At 61.4% G+C, this 16535-nt stretch overlaps 6 protein-coding genes and 2 non-coding genes across 9 annotated transcripts; 2 read left to right on the forward strand and 6 right to left on the reverse strand.

The window, feature by feature from the left end:
* Nucleotides 1-2: 2 nt before the first annotated feature.
* SPBC776.05 (uncharacterized protein) lies at nucleotides 3-2210 on the reverse strand. Its single transcript, XM_062771380.1, has 9 exons — nucleotides 1797-2210; nucleotides 1724-1744; nucleotides 1368-1679; nucleotides 1174-1329; nucleotides 1041-1136; nucleotides 917-1001; nucleotides 665-880; nucleotides 539-630; nucleotides 3-500 (listed from the first exon to the last, which is right to left on the reverse strand). The coding sequence occupies exons 1-9, from the start codon at nucleotides 1960-1962 to the stop codon at nucleotides 94-96; spliced, it is 1551 nt and encodes a 516-aa protein (XP_062627364.1). The 5' UTR covers nucleotides 1963-2210; the 3' UTR covers nucleotides 3-93.
* Nucleotides 2211-3647: 1437 nt separating this feature from the next.
* priA_6 (Protein priA) lies at nucleotides 3648-4424 on the forward strand (the record flags this gene model as incomplete). Its single annotated transcript, XM_062771381.1, has 4 exons — nucleotides 3648-3757; nucleotides 3809-3949; nucleotides 3990-4054; nucleotides 4105-4424. The coding sequence occupies 4 exons, from the start codon at nucleotides 3648-3650 to the stop codon at nucleotides 4422-4424; spliced, it is 636 nt and encodes a 211-aa protein (XP_062627365.1).
* Nucleotides 4425-4672: 248 nt separating this feature from the next.
* Nucleotides 4673-6971, reverse strand: GTPBP1 (GTP-binding protein 1). The gene is made up of 4 exons (XM_062771382.1): nucleotides 6514-6971; nucleotides 5709-6476; nucleotides 5190-5671; nucleotides 4673-5144 (listed from the first exon to the last, which is right to left on the reverse strand). Exons 1-4 carry the CDS (start codon nucleotides 6742-6744, stop codon nucleotides 4796-4798), a joined length of 1830 nt encoding a protein of 609 aa, XP_062627366.1. The 5' UTR covers nucleotides 6745-6971; the 3' UTR covers nucleotides 4673-4795.
* A 985-nt stretch (nucleotides 6972-7956) lies between these two features.
* On the reverse strand, nucleotides 7957-8038 carry LOC62_03G004865. Its single transcript has one exon. It is a non-coding gene; the product is annotated as a tRNA-Arg (tRNA).
* Nucleotides 8039-10124: 2086 nt separating this feature from the next.
* LOC62_03G004866 lies at nucleotides 10125-10236 on the reverse strand. The gene is made up of 2 exons: nucleotides 10200-10236; nucleotides 10125-10168 (listed from the first exon to the last, which is right to left on the reverse strand). It is a non-coding gene; the product is annotated as a tRNA-Leu (tRNA).
* Nucleotides 10237-10865: 629 nt separating this feature from the next.
* CPS1_1 (Carboxypeptidase S) lies at nucleotides 10866-13758 on the forward strand. Its single transcript, XM_062771383.1, has 8 exons — nucleotides 10866-11332; nucleotides 11374-11431; nucleotides 11480-11619; nucleotides 11660-11850; nucleotides 11886-11969; nucleotides 12019-12105; nucleotides 12155-13514; nucleotides 13595-13758. Exons 1-7 carry the CDS (start codon nucleotides 10879-10881, stop codon nucleotides 12869-12871), a joined length of 1731 nt encoding a protein of 576 aa, XP_062627367.1. The 5' UTR covers nucleotides 10866-10878; the 3' UTR covers nucleotides 12872-13514; nucleotides 13595-13758.
* PFA4_1 (Palmitoyltransferase PFA4) lies at nucleotides 12994-14979 on the reverse strand (the record flags this gene model as incomplete). Its single annotated transcript, XM_062771384.1, has 9 exons — nucleotides 14896-14979; nucleotides 14730-14849; nucleotides 14459-14669; nucleotides 14374-14380; nucleotides 14297-14320; nucleotides 13915-14234; nucleotides 13595-13875; nucleotides 13532-13557; nucleotides 12994-13499 (listed from the first exon to the last, which is right to left on the reverse strand). Exons 1-9 carry the CDS (start codon nucleotides 14919-14921, stop codon nucleotides 12994-12996), a joined length of 1521 nt encoding a protein of 506 aa, XP_062627368.1. The 5' UTR covers nucleotides 14922-14979.
* Nucleotides 14980-15178: 199 nt separating this feature from the next.
* On the reverse strand, nucleotides 15179-16499 carry LOC62_03G004869 (uncharacterized protein). Of its 2 annotated transcripts, XM_062771385.1 has the most exons (6): nucleotides 16095-16499; nucleotides 15954-15996; nucleotides 15852-15908; nucleotides 15757-15801; nucleotides 15529-15694; nucleotides 15179-15450 (listed from the first exon to the last, which is right to left on the reverse strand). In XM_062771385.1, the coding sequence occupies exons 1-6, from the start codon at nucleotides 16322-16324 to the stop codon at nucleotides 15368-15370; spliced, it is 624 nt and encodes a 207-aa protein (XP_062627369.1). In that variant the 5' UTR covers nucleotides 16325-16499; the 3' UTR covers nucleotides 15179-15367. The 2 variants fall into 2 exon arrangements, with proteins under 2 accessions (XP_062627369.1, XP_062627370.1); XM_062771386.1 differs by having other exon boundaries at nucleotides 15852-15996.
* Nucleotides 16500-16535: the final 36 nt, after the last annotated feature.

A 16535-nucleotide genomic window follows, 5' to 3' on the forward strand; every position in this document is an offset into this window, starting at 1 on the left:
TGTATTATTGTAGAGAGTCATAACATGTCATCAAGGTACTAGCATTAGGCTGGCGTAACCAGCAGAAGTCCCGGTACACGACGCGCATTAACACTACTCGCTCTTTGACTTCTCGGCAGGTTCGATCGCTGCCTGGGCAGCCACGCCGAGGGACATGGAGGGAACTTCGGACACGGTCGAGTTGGGAAGGACGAGGGGTGAGTACGCGAGGTCGTCGGCGCCGTTGGTCGAGCCGGTGTGCAGCGGGCTGTCGAGGTAGGGCGTACCGGGGTTGCTCGGGGTCGGGTTGCCCGTGCTCGACGAGTTGGATGCGGTGAGAGCGTCCATCTCCTTGCGGAGCCGCTCGAGCTCGCGCTCAAACTTACGGCCAAACACCTCGACGTAAAAGGTCGCGCCGTTCCAGATGGACGACGAGAAGATGATGATGAGGTAGATGTTGGTGGCCGTCTTGCTGTGAATAAGGAGTGTGGCGGGCAGAATCATGAAGATGATGCTGTAGACTGGGGTGTGAGTGGGAGATCAGAGTCAGTACACTCACTGAACTGGCCGAAGATGAACCAGAGCTCGCGGTGCTCGGGGCGAATGTTGCGCAGAGCTCGGCCGATAGGGCCACGCTTGTCGTTGAGGAGGCTAAAGTCAGCACCGATGAGGCATAACAACGTACTATTGGAACGAGTTGGCGCGCTGTCCGCTCTCAATCTTTTCCTTGCGGTCGACGGAAATAAACTTGAAGTACGAGCCCTGCCAGATGCAGTAGGGCACTGCGGCGAGCGCGATCTTGAAGATCCAGCTGTAGTCGTTGATGTGGGCCAGACCCGGATACCGCTCAACAGCATTGGGGTAGTGGAACAGGACGACGGAAAGAACGATAGGGGGGTAGCTGGCGTCAGTGGTGCCGCGCCGCGACGGCACTCACATGTGGATAAACAGGCTGGTGACCTTGTCGAGGGAGTGGAACACGAGCGAGTTTCGCCAGGTGATGATGGCGCTCGCGAGGGGGCCTGGGGGTATCAGCTGGTCTCCCAGTGATCATTACCTACCGAGAGTAAGGAGGTAGCAGCAGATGAAGAGAATGGTCGAGTTGGGGAATATCCACAGCCAGATGAGGTCGAGCGCGTTGACAAAGTAGCACATGTCTGGTGGGTCAGTCGCGTCGATGTGGCGAATACCCACCAAAGAGGAAGTAGTGCCACTGCTTGCGTTTGTAGAGCCATGCGCGGGTGGGGAGGTAGAATGCCGACTGGATAGTGTACGCCAGGGGAAAGTAGGACGGTGCCATGCCGTACAGAAGGCATGCGAAGGCGAGCGTCCAGACACCCCAGAAGAAGGCTGAGCCGTCAGCACACGCCCACTCGCTTCGCACTTACAGATCTTCTCGCGCAATCGCACCGTCTTGGCCGAGTGCCAGCTCGCGCTGAGGTTGGTGACCTTGCCCGCGAGCTTGACCTTGAGGCGGGCGAGCTCGCGCTCCGCGTCCTGCTTGTACTTTTGTCCGCGCCTCGTGAGGCCGCGCTCCTTGTCCTTTGCGTCGCGCTCCGCCTCGTCCTCGTCGTCAAGAAGGAGGATGCTTCCCCCGCCGCCGGGTGTCCGAAGCCCCTTGGGCAGCAGGTCGCCTGCCTTCTTGCGGATCTTGGCAGACGACGCCTTTAGCCGTCGTTCGATAAGATCGAGCCTCGAGTCTGCGCAGGTCAGATGGCTTCTCGGCTCACGTTAACCGACGCACCGAAGAACGTTTCGATAGTGTCTGGACATGTCAGCTGGGTCTTCTGCACCAGAACGGCGCGGTGGCAACGTACCGAGTAGGACGAACGACTGGCTCCAGTCGTCACCAACGCGCTCGGCGCCCCGGTGGGCCAGCCCCGAGAGCGACGAGCTCGACCGGTTCAGCGGGAGGCGGGGCGGGCCGTCATACTCGCTCGCCGGGGTTGTGGGGCGGATGATGGGTGAGTCGGTGTCTGCCATGGTTTGTGCAGTAGCCGTGTCGTGTTGTGGATTGTGCAGAACAGAGAAGTGCGGAGTCGTGAGTGACGCGTGATGCGGCGGCGGCAAGAGCAGAGCCACAAGGCACAGCGGATAACGGCGGTGGCGGAGGCGGGCGTATGCGGTCCCCCCGGTTTAGCCAACCCAACGAGCACACTGGGCGCCAACGCGTCCCTATGCACACTGCCGACGCGTCGTGCTGTGTACCGCTGTGTCGGGGGGCGTGTAATGCCTACGCGAGTAACTACTGGGCGGGACGGGGAACGTTGCAGGCTCAGCGGCGGGGCGTGCGAGCGCCGGCGTTGGCGTTGACGTCGGTTGGCGGTCGGCGACTTGGTCGTCGCACGTGCGCGCCACCTGGTGGTGTCGAGTGGGTATTTACAGCGTGGCTCTGGCTGAGGGCTCGCCGTGGCCGTTCTGCAAAAGTCGTCCACTTGAGAACGAGCGATGCCGCTGGCTGGTCGAGGTGTACGGGGGCGCGCGGAGGGCGAATGTCGGGGTCCTTGATGCTGGTTGTTGTTGTGGTTACCGCCTCGAGCTATCAATCTGCAATCATGCAATCCGAGCTGACGTCATTCCCGCGTGGCCGCCACGCGAGGTTGTTTACACTTTTACGAGGGTACGAGGATCCGAGGATCCGAGGAGGAATGTGAAGGAGAGGCGGCATACCCAGCGCCAGACTTTGCCAAACGAGGCGCGAGCGGCCTGGGACGGTGCGGAACGCATAAAATCGAGCTATCCGCCGGACTGTCTCGGCCCAGCATGTTGTCTCGGCACACTGTCCTCGTGGGTGTACTGCGGAGGTGAGGATCTCGTCAGTGGCGCTCGGCTCTTGGGGCATTTGTCCTGCTCGACGCTTCGTCAGGCAAGCAAAATGACATCAAGAGCACGATCCGTGGCATCGACCTCGTACTCAGCCATGCCCTGCTGCGGGAATCACAGTTCACAGACATCGCCACGCGAGCTGCCTAAAGTGCGAGGCGTTGCGGCTCCGCCCGGTCAATTCTGCGCCACACCCGGCCCCTGGCAGCCATGTACGGCCCACGTGAGCCGCACTTGTAGACTAATCAGCGGTGCACGTAGGAGTGGGACGACCCGGGCATGCACCCAGCTGCATTGAAAGCCTGTTCCTAAGCCGTGGCGGTTGGCCCCGAGTTGGCTGCGGTACAGCTGTCGTGTGGCCGCCGCATCGGCGAGCAGGGTACCTGTGACCCCGCGGACACCCATCGCCACTCATGCACCAAGATAACTCCGCCACTATTCAATCGTAGGGGAGCAGGTTCAGGAGGACCAACGCCGTCATTATCCGCCACGAATCATGCTGATAAGGTCGTAGAGAGTTCTATGACTCCGTACAGACCAACCCAGCGCCAAGGCGGAGAGAGGGATGCTGCGCTGTACAGATCCTTGCGCCGAGGCGTCAGAGATCGAAGGCTGCAGGGGCGAGTCGGACGCATGAATGCAGTGCCGTATTGCCTGGCGTTTCTTATGGGATACTATCAGGAGGCTTGACGGATGACATGTTGCCCATGTGGCCCAGTCACCCCCGTGGCAGGCAGCCTGGTGCTCGTGGGTCGAGTGGGCAGAGCGAAGCAATGCGCATAACAGGTTTTGCTCCTAGCGTCCAGACGTCCTCAACAATCACTCACTCACTCACCCCCCCCACCATGACGCTCCTCCTCGTCACGCTTGCCCTGTTGCTGGTTGCGAGCGCCAGCGCGGACAAGACACCACCAACCCTCGCCGTGCGTGGCATCGAGAAACGCGCGCCGATAGAGTGAGCCCGCACCCCCCCCCCCCGCCTCGCCAACCGCTGACGTGCCGCCAGCCCGTCGACCACGGACGCATGCACCTGGGGCTGCTGGCAGCAGGCAGCCACAGCGGCAAGTTGCGACAAGTACGACACTCAGTGCACCTGCATGACCAACAGATTCGCGTTCGACAACGCATATGTGCCATGCGTATTGTTGTAAGCACGCGGGGTCGCCGCGCGCAACGCTGACACGCAGCACACCGCAGTGTTCCGCGTCCGCCGCGACGACGTTCCAGTCATCCGCGTGTCAGTACGGGTTTGGTGCGTCCACTGGCCCGTGGAGCGCGTGGGATCGCTAACGCCCCCACCAGAGTTATCATCTGCGGCCGCGCGCCGACGGGGACTGGAGCGCGCGCTCGTGCCGTCCTGCCCGGGGAAGAAGGTATGCCGCACCCGCCGCGGCTCGCACAAGAACCTGTTCCACAACCAGCTTGACAATGGGGGTGACTATGACGGATACGAGTGCGTCGACGTGATGCGTGAACTCGAGGCGTGCGGTGGCTGCCCTGGCGTCGACGGCGTCGACTGCACCGCGCTCGAGGGGGCCGGCGACGTCGCGTGCGTCGGCGGACTGTGCGAGGTGCGGACGTGTGAGCGCGGCTACCGACGTCACCGTGGAGTGTGCATCTAGAGAGAGAGAGGCTTCGCCTACATTCAGAGCTATAGACTCCTCGAGTGTTATAGCAGGTTAGACCACGGACAATGGATCGGGTTTGGTGGGTGTGGCGGCGGGAAGTGCCACTCACACAGCCGAGACATGGATGTGACGCTTGACTGATCGACGCGGTGTCACACTGCTATGACCTCCGTCCAAAAAAACAAAGTTGCCGATCCCTTAAAGCCCCAGCACCCCACACACGCCAGCAGTTGCATAACATGTCTGCAGGACGAGCAAAGAAAGAAAAAAGGGCACAACTACACAAGACGGAAGCTTAGCCTCGGCTTTGATGACACATGTTTGTGGACGCGTTCCCGCGCGACGTCGATGACAACTCCCCTCGCTCACAGCACCTTTGTTACAACGCCAAGCACCTTGGTCTTGGCCTCACGGAGCAGGATCAGCTGCCCCTCCTTGACGTACTCGGCGTGGCTGATGAACTCGAACACCACCTTGGAGCGGTCACCCGTGCGGATCAGGCCAGAGGGGTGGTCGAGCGAAACGATGCGCACCGTCTGGCGGATTGGGCCGCAGTGTAGCATGGCGGTGTACTTGGGCTGTATTGTGCTCGAGTGGTGCAGCACCATGACCATACCCTCGAAGCGCATCACCGCCTTGGGCGGAGTGTCGCTCTTGGCCACAAGCACCATGCCCTTACGGACCTGGGGTCGGCGTATCCGCTTCAGCGCGAGCCTGATGGGGGTCAGCTTTATTCAACACAGTGCACATCCCACTTACGCGACGCTCTGCCCCGCCTCGGCCGAGTCCACCCTTGCACGCTTGCGCTCAATCGTCTTGACCACGGTCGGGATGAAGTGGCCGAGCGAGTCGGGGCCAAGCAGCACCTGGTCGTTGGGCTTGACCGTGCCGGCGGTTGCGACACCGCTGACAACGGTACCGACAAAGGGCACCGAGAAGACGTCGCTGACCTGAAACTCGAACGGCGCGTCGGCGACGTACTTCTCGTCCATCTGCGACGAGGGCAGGCAGTCGAGGAAGGTGCGCAGGTTGGGAAGGTTGTGACCAGTCACATTCGACACCATGAAGATGGGGCACAGCTTGGGGCCAGTCGCGTTGGGGTTGGCCAACCGGCGCGCAGCATCAACTGCTTGCCTTGGGTTCTCGACAAAGAACGGCGCGCGCCTGCACCCAGGGCTCTTGAGCACCTTGACCAACATGTTGATGGTCTGCTCGAGAATGTTGGGCGGCGTCATGTCGATCTGGCGTCAGCCATGGCACTCGACGCCAACAACTCACCTTGGTCACACAGACGGCGATCGGCACGTTAAGCGCCAGAGCGACACCGAGGTGCTCCTTGGACATGCCGATAAGGCCGGCGTTGCCACCAACCATAAGCATGACGTAGTCGGGAGCACAGCCCGAAAGTCCGTAGAGCGTCGTCTTGAAGTAGCGCTCGTGCCCGGCCAGGTCGATAAACGACACCACCTTGGAAGCGCGCTTGCAGATCTCCTCCCACGTAAGCTTCTCGCGCTTGGCGGTGCCGACGTCCGAGATATGCTCGGGGAAGATGGGCTGGCCCTTTGTCGTGAAGCCGAGAATCTCTCCGCCGACCGACGACGTACGGCCCGTCTCCACCTCGTGGGGGTGACGGAAAAGGGCGATTCGCGCCTTGCCGCGTCCGTCATCGAGCCCGCCGCGGGTCAGCACTCCAAGCGTGGTGCTCTTGCCCGCGTCGACATTGCCAACGACGGCGACGCGCACCTCCATCACCTCCTCCATGCCAGCTGGACGGAGGCGCACGAGCCAGCACCCGTAGGGGCTGTCGGCGCCCCCGATCGCCTTCTCGCGATAGAGCTCGGTGACATCAGCCTTGAGGGCCTCGCACGTCTTGGTAAGACGCGCAATGGCCGTGTCAAGCTGCGCCGAGGTGATCGCGTCGCCGAACGCGCCGTGCCCGTCGTCGGGGTGCAGGCCGAGCGAGACGATTATCTCGCCGCGTCTGCGAAGCAGCGACGACGCGAGGCGCGCTTGCAAGGCATCGTCCTCAGCGTTGATCAGGAGGTCCTTGGCATCAGCGTCGGCATCGACCTCATCAACTCACCGCTATTGGGACTTCCGGCTCCTCGACGACCTCGGACTCGACGAGCACCTGGCCAGTGGCTATGGGCGAGGTGGGAGCTGGCTGTTGTTGTGGCTGTGGGGCAGGCTTGGGCTTGTGGTGCTTCGCCTGCTCGGCAGCGGCGTGGGCGTCGCGCGCGGCCTGTATTGATTGAATCTGCTTCTCGTGGGAGAAGTTTGCTATTTCAGCTTGGAAGGAGCGCAACGTGGTCATTGCGGGCAATGGGCCATCTAACGGCCTCGAGTGGTGGGGTGGCGGTGGTGAGCGGCGAACGTGTCGCGAGTGTTGAGTCGCAGCCCGTGCTAGGGCGCGTGGGGTTGGAGAGAGGGGGGAGAGGCGAAGGGGATGCAGGTTGGTGAGTGGCGACCTTGAGGCAGGCGCCAGTATTTGTAGGCCGAGAAGGGGACGGAGAAGGAGGGGTGGGTGGTGGTAGTAGTAACCTTTGCGAGTGCAATCCGAGTCGACGCGGAGTCGGGAGGCGACGAGGCGGGGGGAGGAAGGAAGGTGGGGTGGGGTGGGAGGCAGCAGCATCAGCATCAGCAGCCGGCTCCCTCGGCCTACGCGCCAGCGACCGATACCGTGATAGTGACGCATTCAGGGAATCGCACGTGGGACAATGGACCAAAATACATCCGCACGCCAACACCCCGCACTTTTTGCCACCCGAACAAGGACAAACAAGGGCACCCGGCGGCCCTGGCACGCATGGCACGGTGGTGGCAGTGACGGTGGCGGTGTGTGCGATGTACACGGTGCACATCTCCGACGCCGCTGCAGTGCACATGTCGCAGAAATCGACTCGGCGCAGCACATGTCGAGTAGACGAGCACATGCAGATTCGAAATTGTACACTGTGCAGCGGGTACAAAACAGCGGGTGCTTCTGCGCTGTGGGCCATAGTTTGCCACCCAACGTCGAGTCACCCAACCTGATTTTCACGCCGCCGCCGCCGTCTGCTTCTCGTCGTCGTCACGCCCGTCGAAGATTATCGCAACGAGGCGTCCTCCAGATGACCGCCAATCCAATATGAGTAGCGCACAAATGGACAGGGGCGCAGCTAATGAGATTCGTCGTGCCGAGCGCCCTGGTGCAAAGCGTGTTTGTGCTCGGGCCGGCGAGTGTGGCACAACACGGACACTCTCTCACCCCTGCGCCCTTTCTGCGTCACAACGACGAGCGATCACCCTGGCACTTCACACGTCTACTGTTGGAGGTGCGTGAGGCCTGGAATACCCCTCGTTGACGTGACCAGCGCCCTCCCTGCCGCGCACGGCGGGGAGGGGGCGAGGGCGCAACCCACCGCCCACAACGCGTCGATGGAAGCTTGCCTTGCCCCCTCCCCCTCACAACGAGGCGTTGATGGGGCCTTGAGGCCGCACCGCTGCCCCCGGCTCCCACGACAGTACGCAAAAGGCTGGCTAGCGACTCTGCTGACAGGACTCGAACCTGTACTCCTTACGGACATGCATTAGAAGTGCATCGCGTCTACCGATTCCGCCACAGCAGATTTTTTAGCTCCTGGTGTGCTTGGCACCCTCGGTGGCCGTAGTAGCCCCGGTAGCTACATATACTCGCTTACCTCTCTCTGCCCCCTTCCACACTCCTCCTCCTCCTATTCCTCCCGCCATACAGCCTCCCTCCACCTCACTTCACTTCACTTCACTTCACTTCACTTCACCTCACTTCACTTCCCTCAACGTGGACAACATAGCGCGCAACGCTCCGCGGCAAGAACCAGCAACAACTAGGTCACGAGCAACGACGGAAGATGGACTCGCCCCGCATCTGGGGAGCCATGGCCCTGGGCTGGCTCCTCCCAACGCTCAGCTCCCTGGTGATCCAAGGCGCCTCGAGCGGGCACTGCCTCAAACACTCGTCTCCCCCCAGCACACGGAGCAACTCATCCGGTGAAAGCCCCAACCAGGAAACCTTGAGTGGCGACAACCGACGCCGTAGACCCATCCTTCTGTGAACAAGCCGCTGACTCTCCTCGCAGCGCCCGTAGGGGCATCGGAGAAGCCAATGCCATGGCCGATCCGGCGAGGACATCGATCTAATGCCCACATTGCCAGCGTGCGTTGGGAATGTGACTACGTTGTTCGGATAGTGTGGCACGACCGACCGGATAATGGCGGGATTTCTGTCGCCCAGCCGGCGGTCCTGTCTGGGTGTGGTCGGGGTGCCCCGTACCTCGACCCACTCCCCATGCCTTTAGTCGATACCGAAAATGCGGTCCGACAGGCTGGGATGCACGCCTCTCGCTTGCTGACGGCCGGATCTGTCAGCACAGTCCGGTTGGCAAGTACTACGCGCATGGACGCAACCCTGCCTATAGCCGCCCCAGTTATCGCTGGTCGGCTGGCAAACCCTCGCTTGCTAACTGCCGTGACCACTAGGGTGGCTCGTCAGGCAAGCATCATGATGAAAGAAAGCTCTATCGTTATCGATTCTACCACCCCCGTCGTATGTACCGTCACCCAGCCACAGCAGATATTTTCGCTTGCCTGTGCCCTCGACCGCTCGCGCGGCCGTTGTTCGTCTTCCCGGTCCACACCTGTATGCTCGCTTCTAGCGGCTACCAACACGCCCGACCACCGCAGTGGGCCCTCGTCACCAGTGCACCCGGACCGACTGCTGCCGACACCGAGACCGACGGGTACATTCAACCTGGTTGAGTGCGGTGAAATGCAACAACGACAGCCCCTGGTCTCCTTCCTTTTCCCGACGTGTCTTCATTACCAGCGCATCCACTACATAATCCTACGCCTCATATAACCTAATCCGTAAATCTACCCGCCGGTGGTGCTGTCTCTGATGGGTCGGGTTGGTGTCGTCGGCTACTGTGGCCGGCGGTGTGAGGTGCCGAGCTGTGTGTAGTTGCATGTTGCTTGACGAATCGAATGACGTAGCTTGCCCGGTTGATTGATACTCCGTCCGTTGTTGTTGTGCACTCCATCGGCGCTGGTGTGGCCGACGGTACACGTAGAGTGGTTGCATCGGATAGGTCAGGTCCCACCTTGGTTCACGGAGGAGACGACACATGTGAGCCCGTCGGACTTTGGGCGGCGAGGCGGGTTCATTGTGCCGCCGACGACAGTGCTCGCTGTGCCAAGGCGTTGATGTATTCTATTGTCGAGAAATTGGCCTACATTATGTTATAGATCGTGCTGCTCCTGCGTTTGAGAGGAAACAAGAGGAAGGAAGACGGTACTTGTGGAGAACGATGTCATGATGACGAGCAGGGCGGGCGTGGTCACAGCGGCGACAAAGTCGATGGCGGTCGAGGCCCCAAACTTGCGCCCCTCGACCCAGCTCGGCTCGACCAGAAACACCCAGTGGGAGGCATGAATAAACCGCGGGTCGCTCGCTCGGAACCGAAACAACGTCTCATCGCGCACCGCCGTCTAGTGAACAACAGCGCCAGGGGCCAGGGAAAGAAATCAGTCGCCACCCATCACACCTCGACCTCTGCTCGTCCGCCGACCGCAGTCGACCCAACTCGTCTTCCTCGTCTTCCCTCGCATCCCCTGGCAGTCTAACAGCACCCCCATGCACGCCAGAGGGCCCGGGAGGCCCCGAAAAGGCTCTACACCCTCCGCCAACAGGACTCGAACCTGTACTCCCGAAGGAACGGCAGTCAAGTCTGAGACAGCTGGAAGTCGTCTCAACTTAAATGCGGCGCGGCTACCATTTCGCCATGACGGATGTCCTCTGGGTCCTAGGGGGCGCAGTGGACGTTTTAAACTCCTCTGCTGCACTCCGCTGGGCTGGCGGGTGCTGGCACTTCGATTTACAGGCGTCTAGGACTCGACATTGGCCCACAACACCCCATCGCACTCTTATTCCCCCCTATTCATCCTCATCACCATTACTCCATCCCCCACACGTCCATCACTATCCGTCACATTGTCCCCTATTCATCGCCTCCATCTCACCATCCGAGCTTGAGGACGAACCTGCTCTGCTCACCATTGCTGATGCGGGGAGATCGCCCTCAGCTCACGACCTTGTCATGGTTCCTTCCCGAATCACGTCCGCCACCACCCCTGCTCATTCAATTCCAGTCATCCACTCTTCCTGTCCACCTCCTATCACCCCCCTCCCCTCCACCCACTCATCCCATGTTGCTGGTGCCGACACCCATCCCCCACCGCCACTTGGGGTGACCTCCCTCCCCCACCCCGACTGCCGACCGACCGACCGGCCAATACTTATCTGCGTGATCATACGTCATCGGCAATCTCCGCTCACCAGGCACCACGGCCAATGCGGGTCAAGGCCCACCAGACTACTTTAGGGAGACCAGCCCCCAAACTGATTGTTGCTTACTCCTCATCTTTTCCAACCATGGCAGAGAAAGCGCACCCCCAAGGAGAGCTGCCCACCCCCGTCTCGACGGCCCCCAAGACCAAGCGCAAGCTGTGGTTCAATGTGCTGGTCACCCTCGTCGCGGCCGGCTACCTCGCCAGTTTGGCCTCATCGCACCTCGCGCGCGTCGGCAGCACGGTCGCTGCGGAGAGGCTTCATGAGGCCACCTGGACGCAATCGGTCCCCGCCGAGGTCCAGTGTCCCATCCAGCCCAAGGCCCTGCACCCGCCCAAGACGGTCGAGTGGACTGACGAGCTGCGCAGCTCGTCCATTAAGCTCTTCCAGGAGGCTGTCCAGATCCCCACCGAGTCATTCGACGATAACGGCGAGCCGGACGAGGACCCCAGATGGAAGCCCTTCTTTCACTTCCAGAAGTGGCTTGGCAGCGCCTTCCCTACCGCCTGGAAGTCGGCCAAGATCGAGTTCATCAACAGTGAGTTGTGGGCTACACGATACCGACAACTCACACGGCAGCGCTCGGCATCTTGGCTACCTTCGAGGGTTCGGACCCCAACCTCAAGCCACTCTTGTTGTAAGCAGGCCTTCTTGGAGGTGTAAGCAGGGCGGCTCACACTCGCAGGATGTCACACTACGACGTGGTCCCCGCTCCGGCCAACACCTTTGACCGTTGGACTCACCCTCCCTTCTCTGGCCACAACGACGGCCAGTTCATCTGGGGCCGCGGAGCTGGCGACGACAAGACCTTGCTCGTGGCACAGTGTGAGTTCACGTTTGCGTTGGTCTCTAACTCACCAAACAGGGGAAGCTATCACCTACCTTCTCGAGTCTGGTTTCAAGCCCCGCCGCACCCTCATCCTCTCCCACGGCTTTGACGAGGAGGAGGTGTTTGCTCGTCGCGGCCAGGGCCGTATCGCCCCCTTCCTCGAGGAGCGTTATGGCAAGGACGGTCTTCTTCTCGTCATCGACGAGGGAGGCGGCACCAGCGATGATGTGAGTTTACACCATTCTTCACGGCTGACGACCAGTTCTATGGAACGGCTTTCGCGCTCCCTGCCACAGGCGAGAAGGGATATCTTGATATTGTCATCGAGGTTGGCACTGACGGTGGTGTGAGTGGTCAAACTACCTAGAGTCTCCACGAGCTGACTTGCGGATAAGCATTCGTCCGTTCCTCCTCGTCACACTGGAATTGGCATCATCTCCCAGATTGTCAACTCGATCGAGGACCACCCCTTCCAGCCCAAGGTGGGTGGCCCGAGCACCATGACTTTCGCAACACCCACTGACCCCACAGCTCACATCCAAATCACCGATCCTCACCTCCCTCTTCTGCGCGTCTGAGCACTCAGCAAACTTCCCCAAGAAGTGGACCAAGCTGCTCGCCAAGGGCCAGAAAGGCTGGAAAAAGATCGCTGACGAGTTCGCCGCCGAGAGCAAGTTCGGCCGCGCGCAGATCGGCACCACCGTCGCAGTCGACGTGATCAATGGCGGTGTCAAGGTGAACGCACTCCCCGAGCTCGTGACCGCGCAGGTCAACTTCCGTATCGACTTTGACGAGTCGATTGCCAGCACCCAGGAACACGTTGCCAGCCTCGCTGAGCGCATTGCCAAGAAGCACGACCTCAAGTTCCAGGCGTGGAGTGACAGCAACGAGACGATCGGCTCTCACTACGTCAAGCTGAAGACCTTGGGCAGCCCTCTAGAGCCGGCGCCGCGAACCCCCCAGTCGGGCGGCGTCTGGGAGCTCTTCGCGGGCACCGTCAAGGCTTCCCTGCCTGCGGCTGACGGCTCGGAACTCGTCGTCTCACCCTTCGCGTCGACGGGCAACACCGACTGCAAGATGTACTACAATCTGACCAAGAATGTGTACCGCTTCGTGGGCCTCCCTGCCGGCAGCTCGTTTGGTGCCCACACTGTCAACGAGCGGTCGAGCATCAAGGCCCACTTTGCCATTGTCAACTGGGTCCACGCCATCATCCAGAACACAGATGCCTACGAGGGCCCAGAGTAGACCATCTGTAGTGGACATCTAGCTGCATAGAATGAACCCGATACTGTGGAATGAATGCAGTACTGATGTGTATCTGGTCAATGCGTGTCATGAGAGAGTTGTCGTGTCTAAGTGTGTCGTGGCTAGTGGTCATGTCCTTCCTCGGATGGCACATATGTCCTGTACCGTCCAGCTTGCTCCCATGGCGGGCGAGCGGCGTCGCGCTCGACGTCCTCCAGTGCCGCAGCGGTCGCGTTGATGCCGGACGACCACCCGGGTGAAGGGCGCACCTCCCAGCCCTCGCTGCCCCTCCGCACACGCGTCGCGGTTGTGTATGCGCGGAGAGGCACGTCGTCGTCGTCATAGTCGGAAAGGTATCGCTCGGGGGACGAGCTCGAGTCTGGCTCCGAGTCGCCGTCGTCCACGTCCGTCTCCCACGGCGCCACATAGTTGCTGGGGTTGGCGTGCGAGTACGGGCGGCGCTCGAGTGGCTGTTGATTACGTTCACGGCGCTCGCGTCGCGCTCCGCTAGAGGCCCGGAGAGCAGGGTTGAAGCCGTTACCGTAGATGAATGCGTTGCCACTCGGGGGTGGGGGGTTGGGGTACTGTGTCGGGTCGCGCGGGGGCCACGAGTACTGCACCTCTGAATCTGGGCGTGTCAGCCCTGCGGCTGGTGTCAACATTGGCGGGGGAGGGCTCGGCCGGCGCTGGGGCACCGGCGCTGCCCGCGCACGCCCGACTCACTATACCATGTTCTCAACATTGCTGAGGTGGGCGCGGAGCCGCGCCTGCGCCGCCGAGTGCGAGTGGAGCGGCGGGGTCGCAGCCCCGTTGTTCCATGTCGCGTGGTTCCGCCCCGGTACTTGGTCCGGCGCGACGGCTTCGGCCCACTCGGACGCCGACTCACCACCAGCGTCGCCGTTCACGGGGAATGTCATGCCCGAGCCGGGCATGCTCTGGGGCCAAAGCCAGAGGAGGGGGTTGTCACCGAGGACGGAGCGCATGTTACCGAGGAAGCCAATGTTCTGACGTCAGCTCACAGTGCCAGAGTGTGCGAAGCTCACATAAGGATACTTGATCTCGGCGAGCTTGCCACGGCGCACGAGCGTGGCTACCTTGTCCTTCTCCCAGCGCTCAATTGTCGTCGTGTTGTTGCCGACCAGGTAGAGATGGTAGATGGCGAACAGGCTGACGCACACCCATACCGGGACGGATGCGGCAAAGTTGAAGATGAGGAAGAGGAGCTCGGAGAGCTCGGGCTCGGCGAATGGGTTCTTGACGTACTCGTACGACTTGGCGATCATCATGAGGAGGTGGTAGGACGTTGCGATGCTGACCCAGATGAGGAAGCGAAGAAAGTGGCCGTGGTTAAAGTAGCCGACGCCTGTGTGGCGTCAGTATGCCGTTTGCCAGTGTGGCCAGTGCGGCGGGCCGCTCCTTCCTCACAGTTTGCGATCCATGGGCAGTGGTCTGAGCGTTTGGTGAGCGGGAGGGCAGGGCGGACGGACATGGACAGAACTTACGGTCAAGCTGGGGGGAGGAAAGCACGCGGTTAGAGTTTCGTTTGGTTCGTCGCCCCAGTCATTGGGCGGGCACGCCGACACTCACCTTGAGCACGCATGTCTTGCACTGGCGGCAGTGGTGTGCGCGGGGAGGCTTGAAGTGCTCGCACTGCTTGCAGAAGCGCGGGGCATGGGAGCCGCGCTTGACTTCGATATGGTCTGCCGACTGCAGGTTTGGCCGCCAGCCCTGCGGCACATGGCCCGGCGGTGTCGCGACGCAGAGGTAGTAGTTCCACCATACCATGCCGACGAGGAGGCTGGGGTCGGGGTTAGTCAGGCTGTGGCTGTGGACGGCCGCAGGCAGTGAGTGCACTCACTTGAATGGAATGAGCAGCCGAAGCAGGTCGACGCTGACGACCGCGCCGTACCATGGCCAGATGACAAAGAGCTGCGACGAGTACGAGATGAACCCGATGAGCGCCAACGTGCCTATCACCCTGCGGCGAGGTCAGTGGGGTGCTGCTGGACGAGCCCGGTACCCACCATAGGCGCTTGACCCAGTCGACCATGTTAAACGAGTGACTGTGGGGTCGGAGCTGATGTTGATTTGTTTTGTGGAAAATGTGGACAATGAGAGTGGAGTTGGAGGGGTCGTCGACGCGGTTCTTGGAGGCGGTGTGATGCGCGGCGGGGCGGGGAGGAGTGACTGCGCCAGGGGGGCCAAATACCATTGACGCGAAGGCCATCGGCCATGAGGTCATAAGCAAATCCTATTAAGCGACATTGTAATGCTCCATACGACGCGACCCCCAACGACGCGCAAAGATACAGGCTGTCGACCATGCATACCGTCGGCTATTAGGTGCATTCTACAGTACAGGGTACACACGATGGCATGCAGCGGTCAGATCATCGTCAAGGTATAGCTTGCTTCGTCTCTGTTTTCATTGATTCACGGTGGATATCGACGCGACGCGACGCGAGAGCTGGGGTGACCGTCTGCAGGTTACCACCACTACGACTTCTTGACGCGGACGGGGGCGTTGGGCGATGGGATGAAGCCCAGGAGGCCGAACGTGAGCGTGTAGACGGCAGTGGCTATCACAGTCAGCTGGGAGGTTACAGCGGTGACTGCCGAGACATCGGACACCGGTGTCTAGGCCGGAACAGACTCACCACCCAGCATGGCGCCGAAGACGCTGAGCCCGGCGGTCCCGTCGTCGTCGACGTTGAGCGCCTCACGGATCGAGTCGCGAATGGCACCGCGAGGCTTGGGGTATGATGTGTGGCTGAGCGCGTACACGAGCGTAAACCAGCCGAGGAGGATGGCAGACGTGAGGAGCTGGGGGGTGAGGTGGTGAGCTCGCGCGCGCTCGGATCACGCCTCATCGGCTACACACTCACCGGCACGATGAGCCTCAGACGCGCAGACTGCTGCCACTTCGGGTACTGTGGGGAGTCAGTGACCGCGTGCGTCCATCGCGGCGGAGCGGGCTTACGTTGGGCGTGTAGCCACGGAGCCAGGGGAGGAAGAGGACGAGGTAGAGGAAGAGGATCTGGGGGGTGAGCTCGTAGCAAGAGAACAGCTGAGCTCTACGCACCACTGTGACGCCGTGGAAGCCGACGGCCGCGACAAGTGCTCGTCTGGGAGTGTCAGCCAGATGCCGACGCGATTGACCACGGCGATGGAGCGCCTGCGACCTGAGGCCGTCGCTCCGCGGGTCGCAGGCTGCTCGACCTACCTTGTCCAGCTATCCGGGGACTCGACGATATGCCGTGCCGCGGCGCGGATATCGAGCCACCAGACGCCCGTCGCGCCGGCCGCGACATACTTGCCGTGCTTGAGGAGGATGGCGCCGAGGCGGAGGGGCGAGAATGGTGAGTGGGGGATGTCGACGCTGGCGAGGGTGGACTGGGATGAGCGGCGGCGCTTGTTGGGCAGCGAGCCGCCTGTTGATGGTTCGCCCGGCATCGTGTGGTTGTGGATGGGGAGAAGAGAGACGTAGAGAGACGGAGAAACAGTGGCGACTGATGTCTGTCGATGAGAGTTGTTGCCAGAGAGCCAAAAGTGACAAGCGAACAATTTATGCGAAGATGGCAACTTGGGATCTGACAGCAATCACCACCAACCTGCCAGGGTGGGCAGAACACGCCCCGCCCCGCCTGGCGCCGCCACCGCGCCG

The sequence above is a fragment of the Vanrija pseudolonga genome, chromosome 3 (assembly GCF_020906515.1).
Source record: "Vanrija pseudolonga chromosome 3, complete sequence".
Lineage (NCBI taxonomy): Eukaryota > Fungi > Basidiomycota > Tremellomycetes > Trichosporonales > Trichosporonaceae > Vanrija > Vanrija pseudolonga.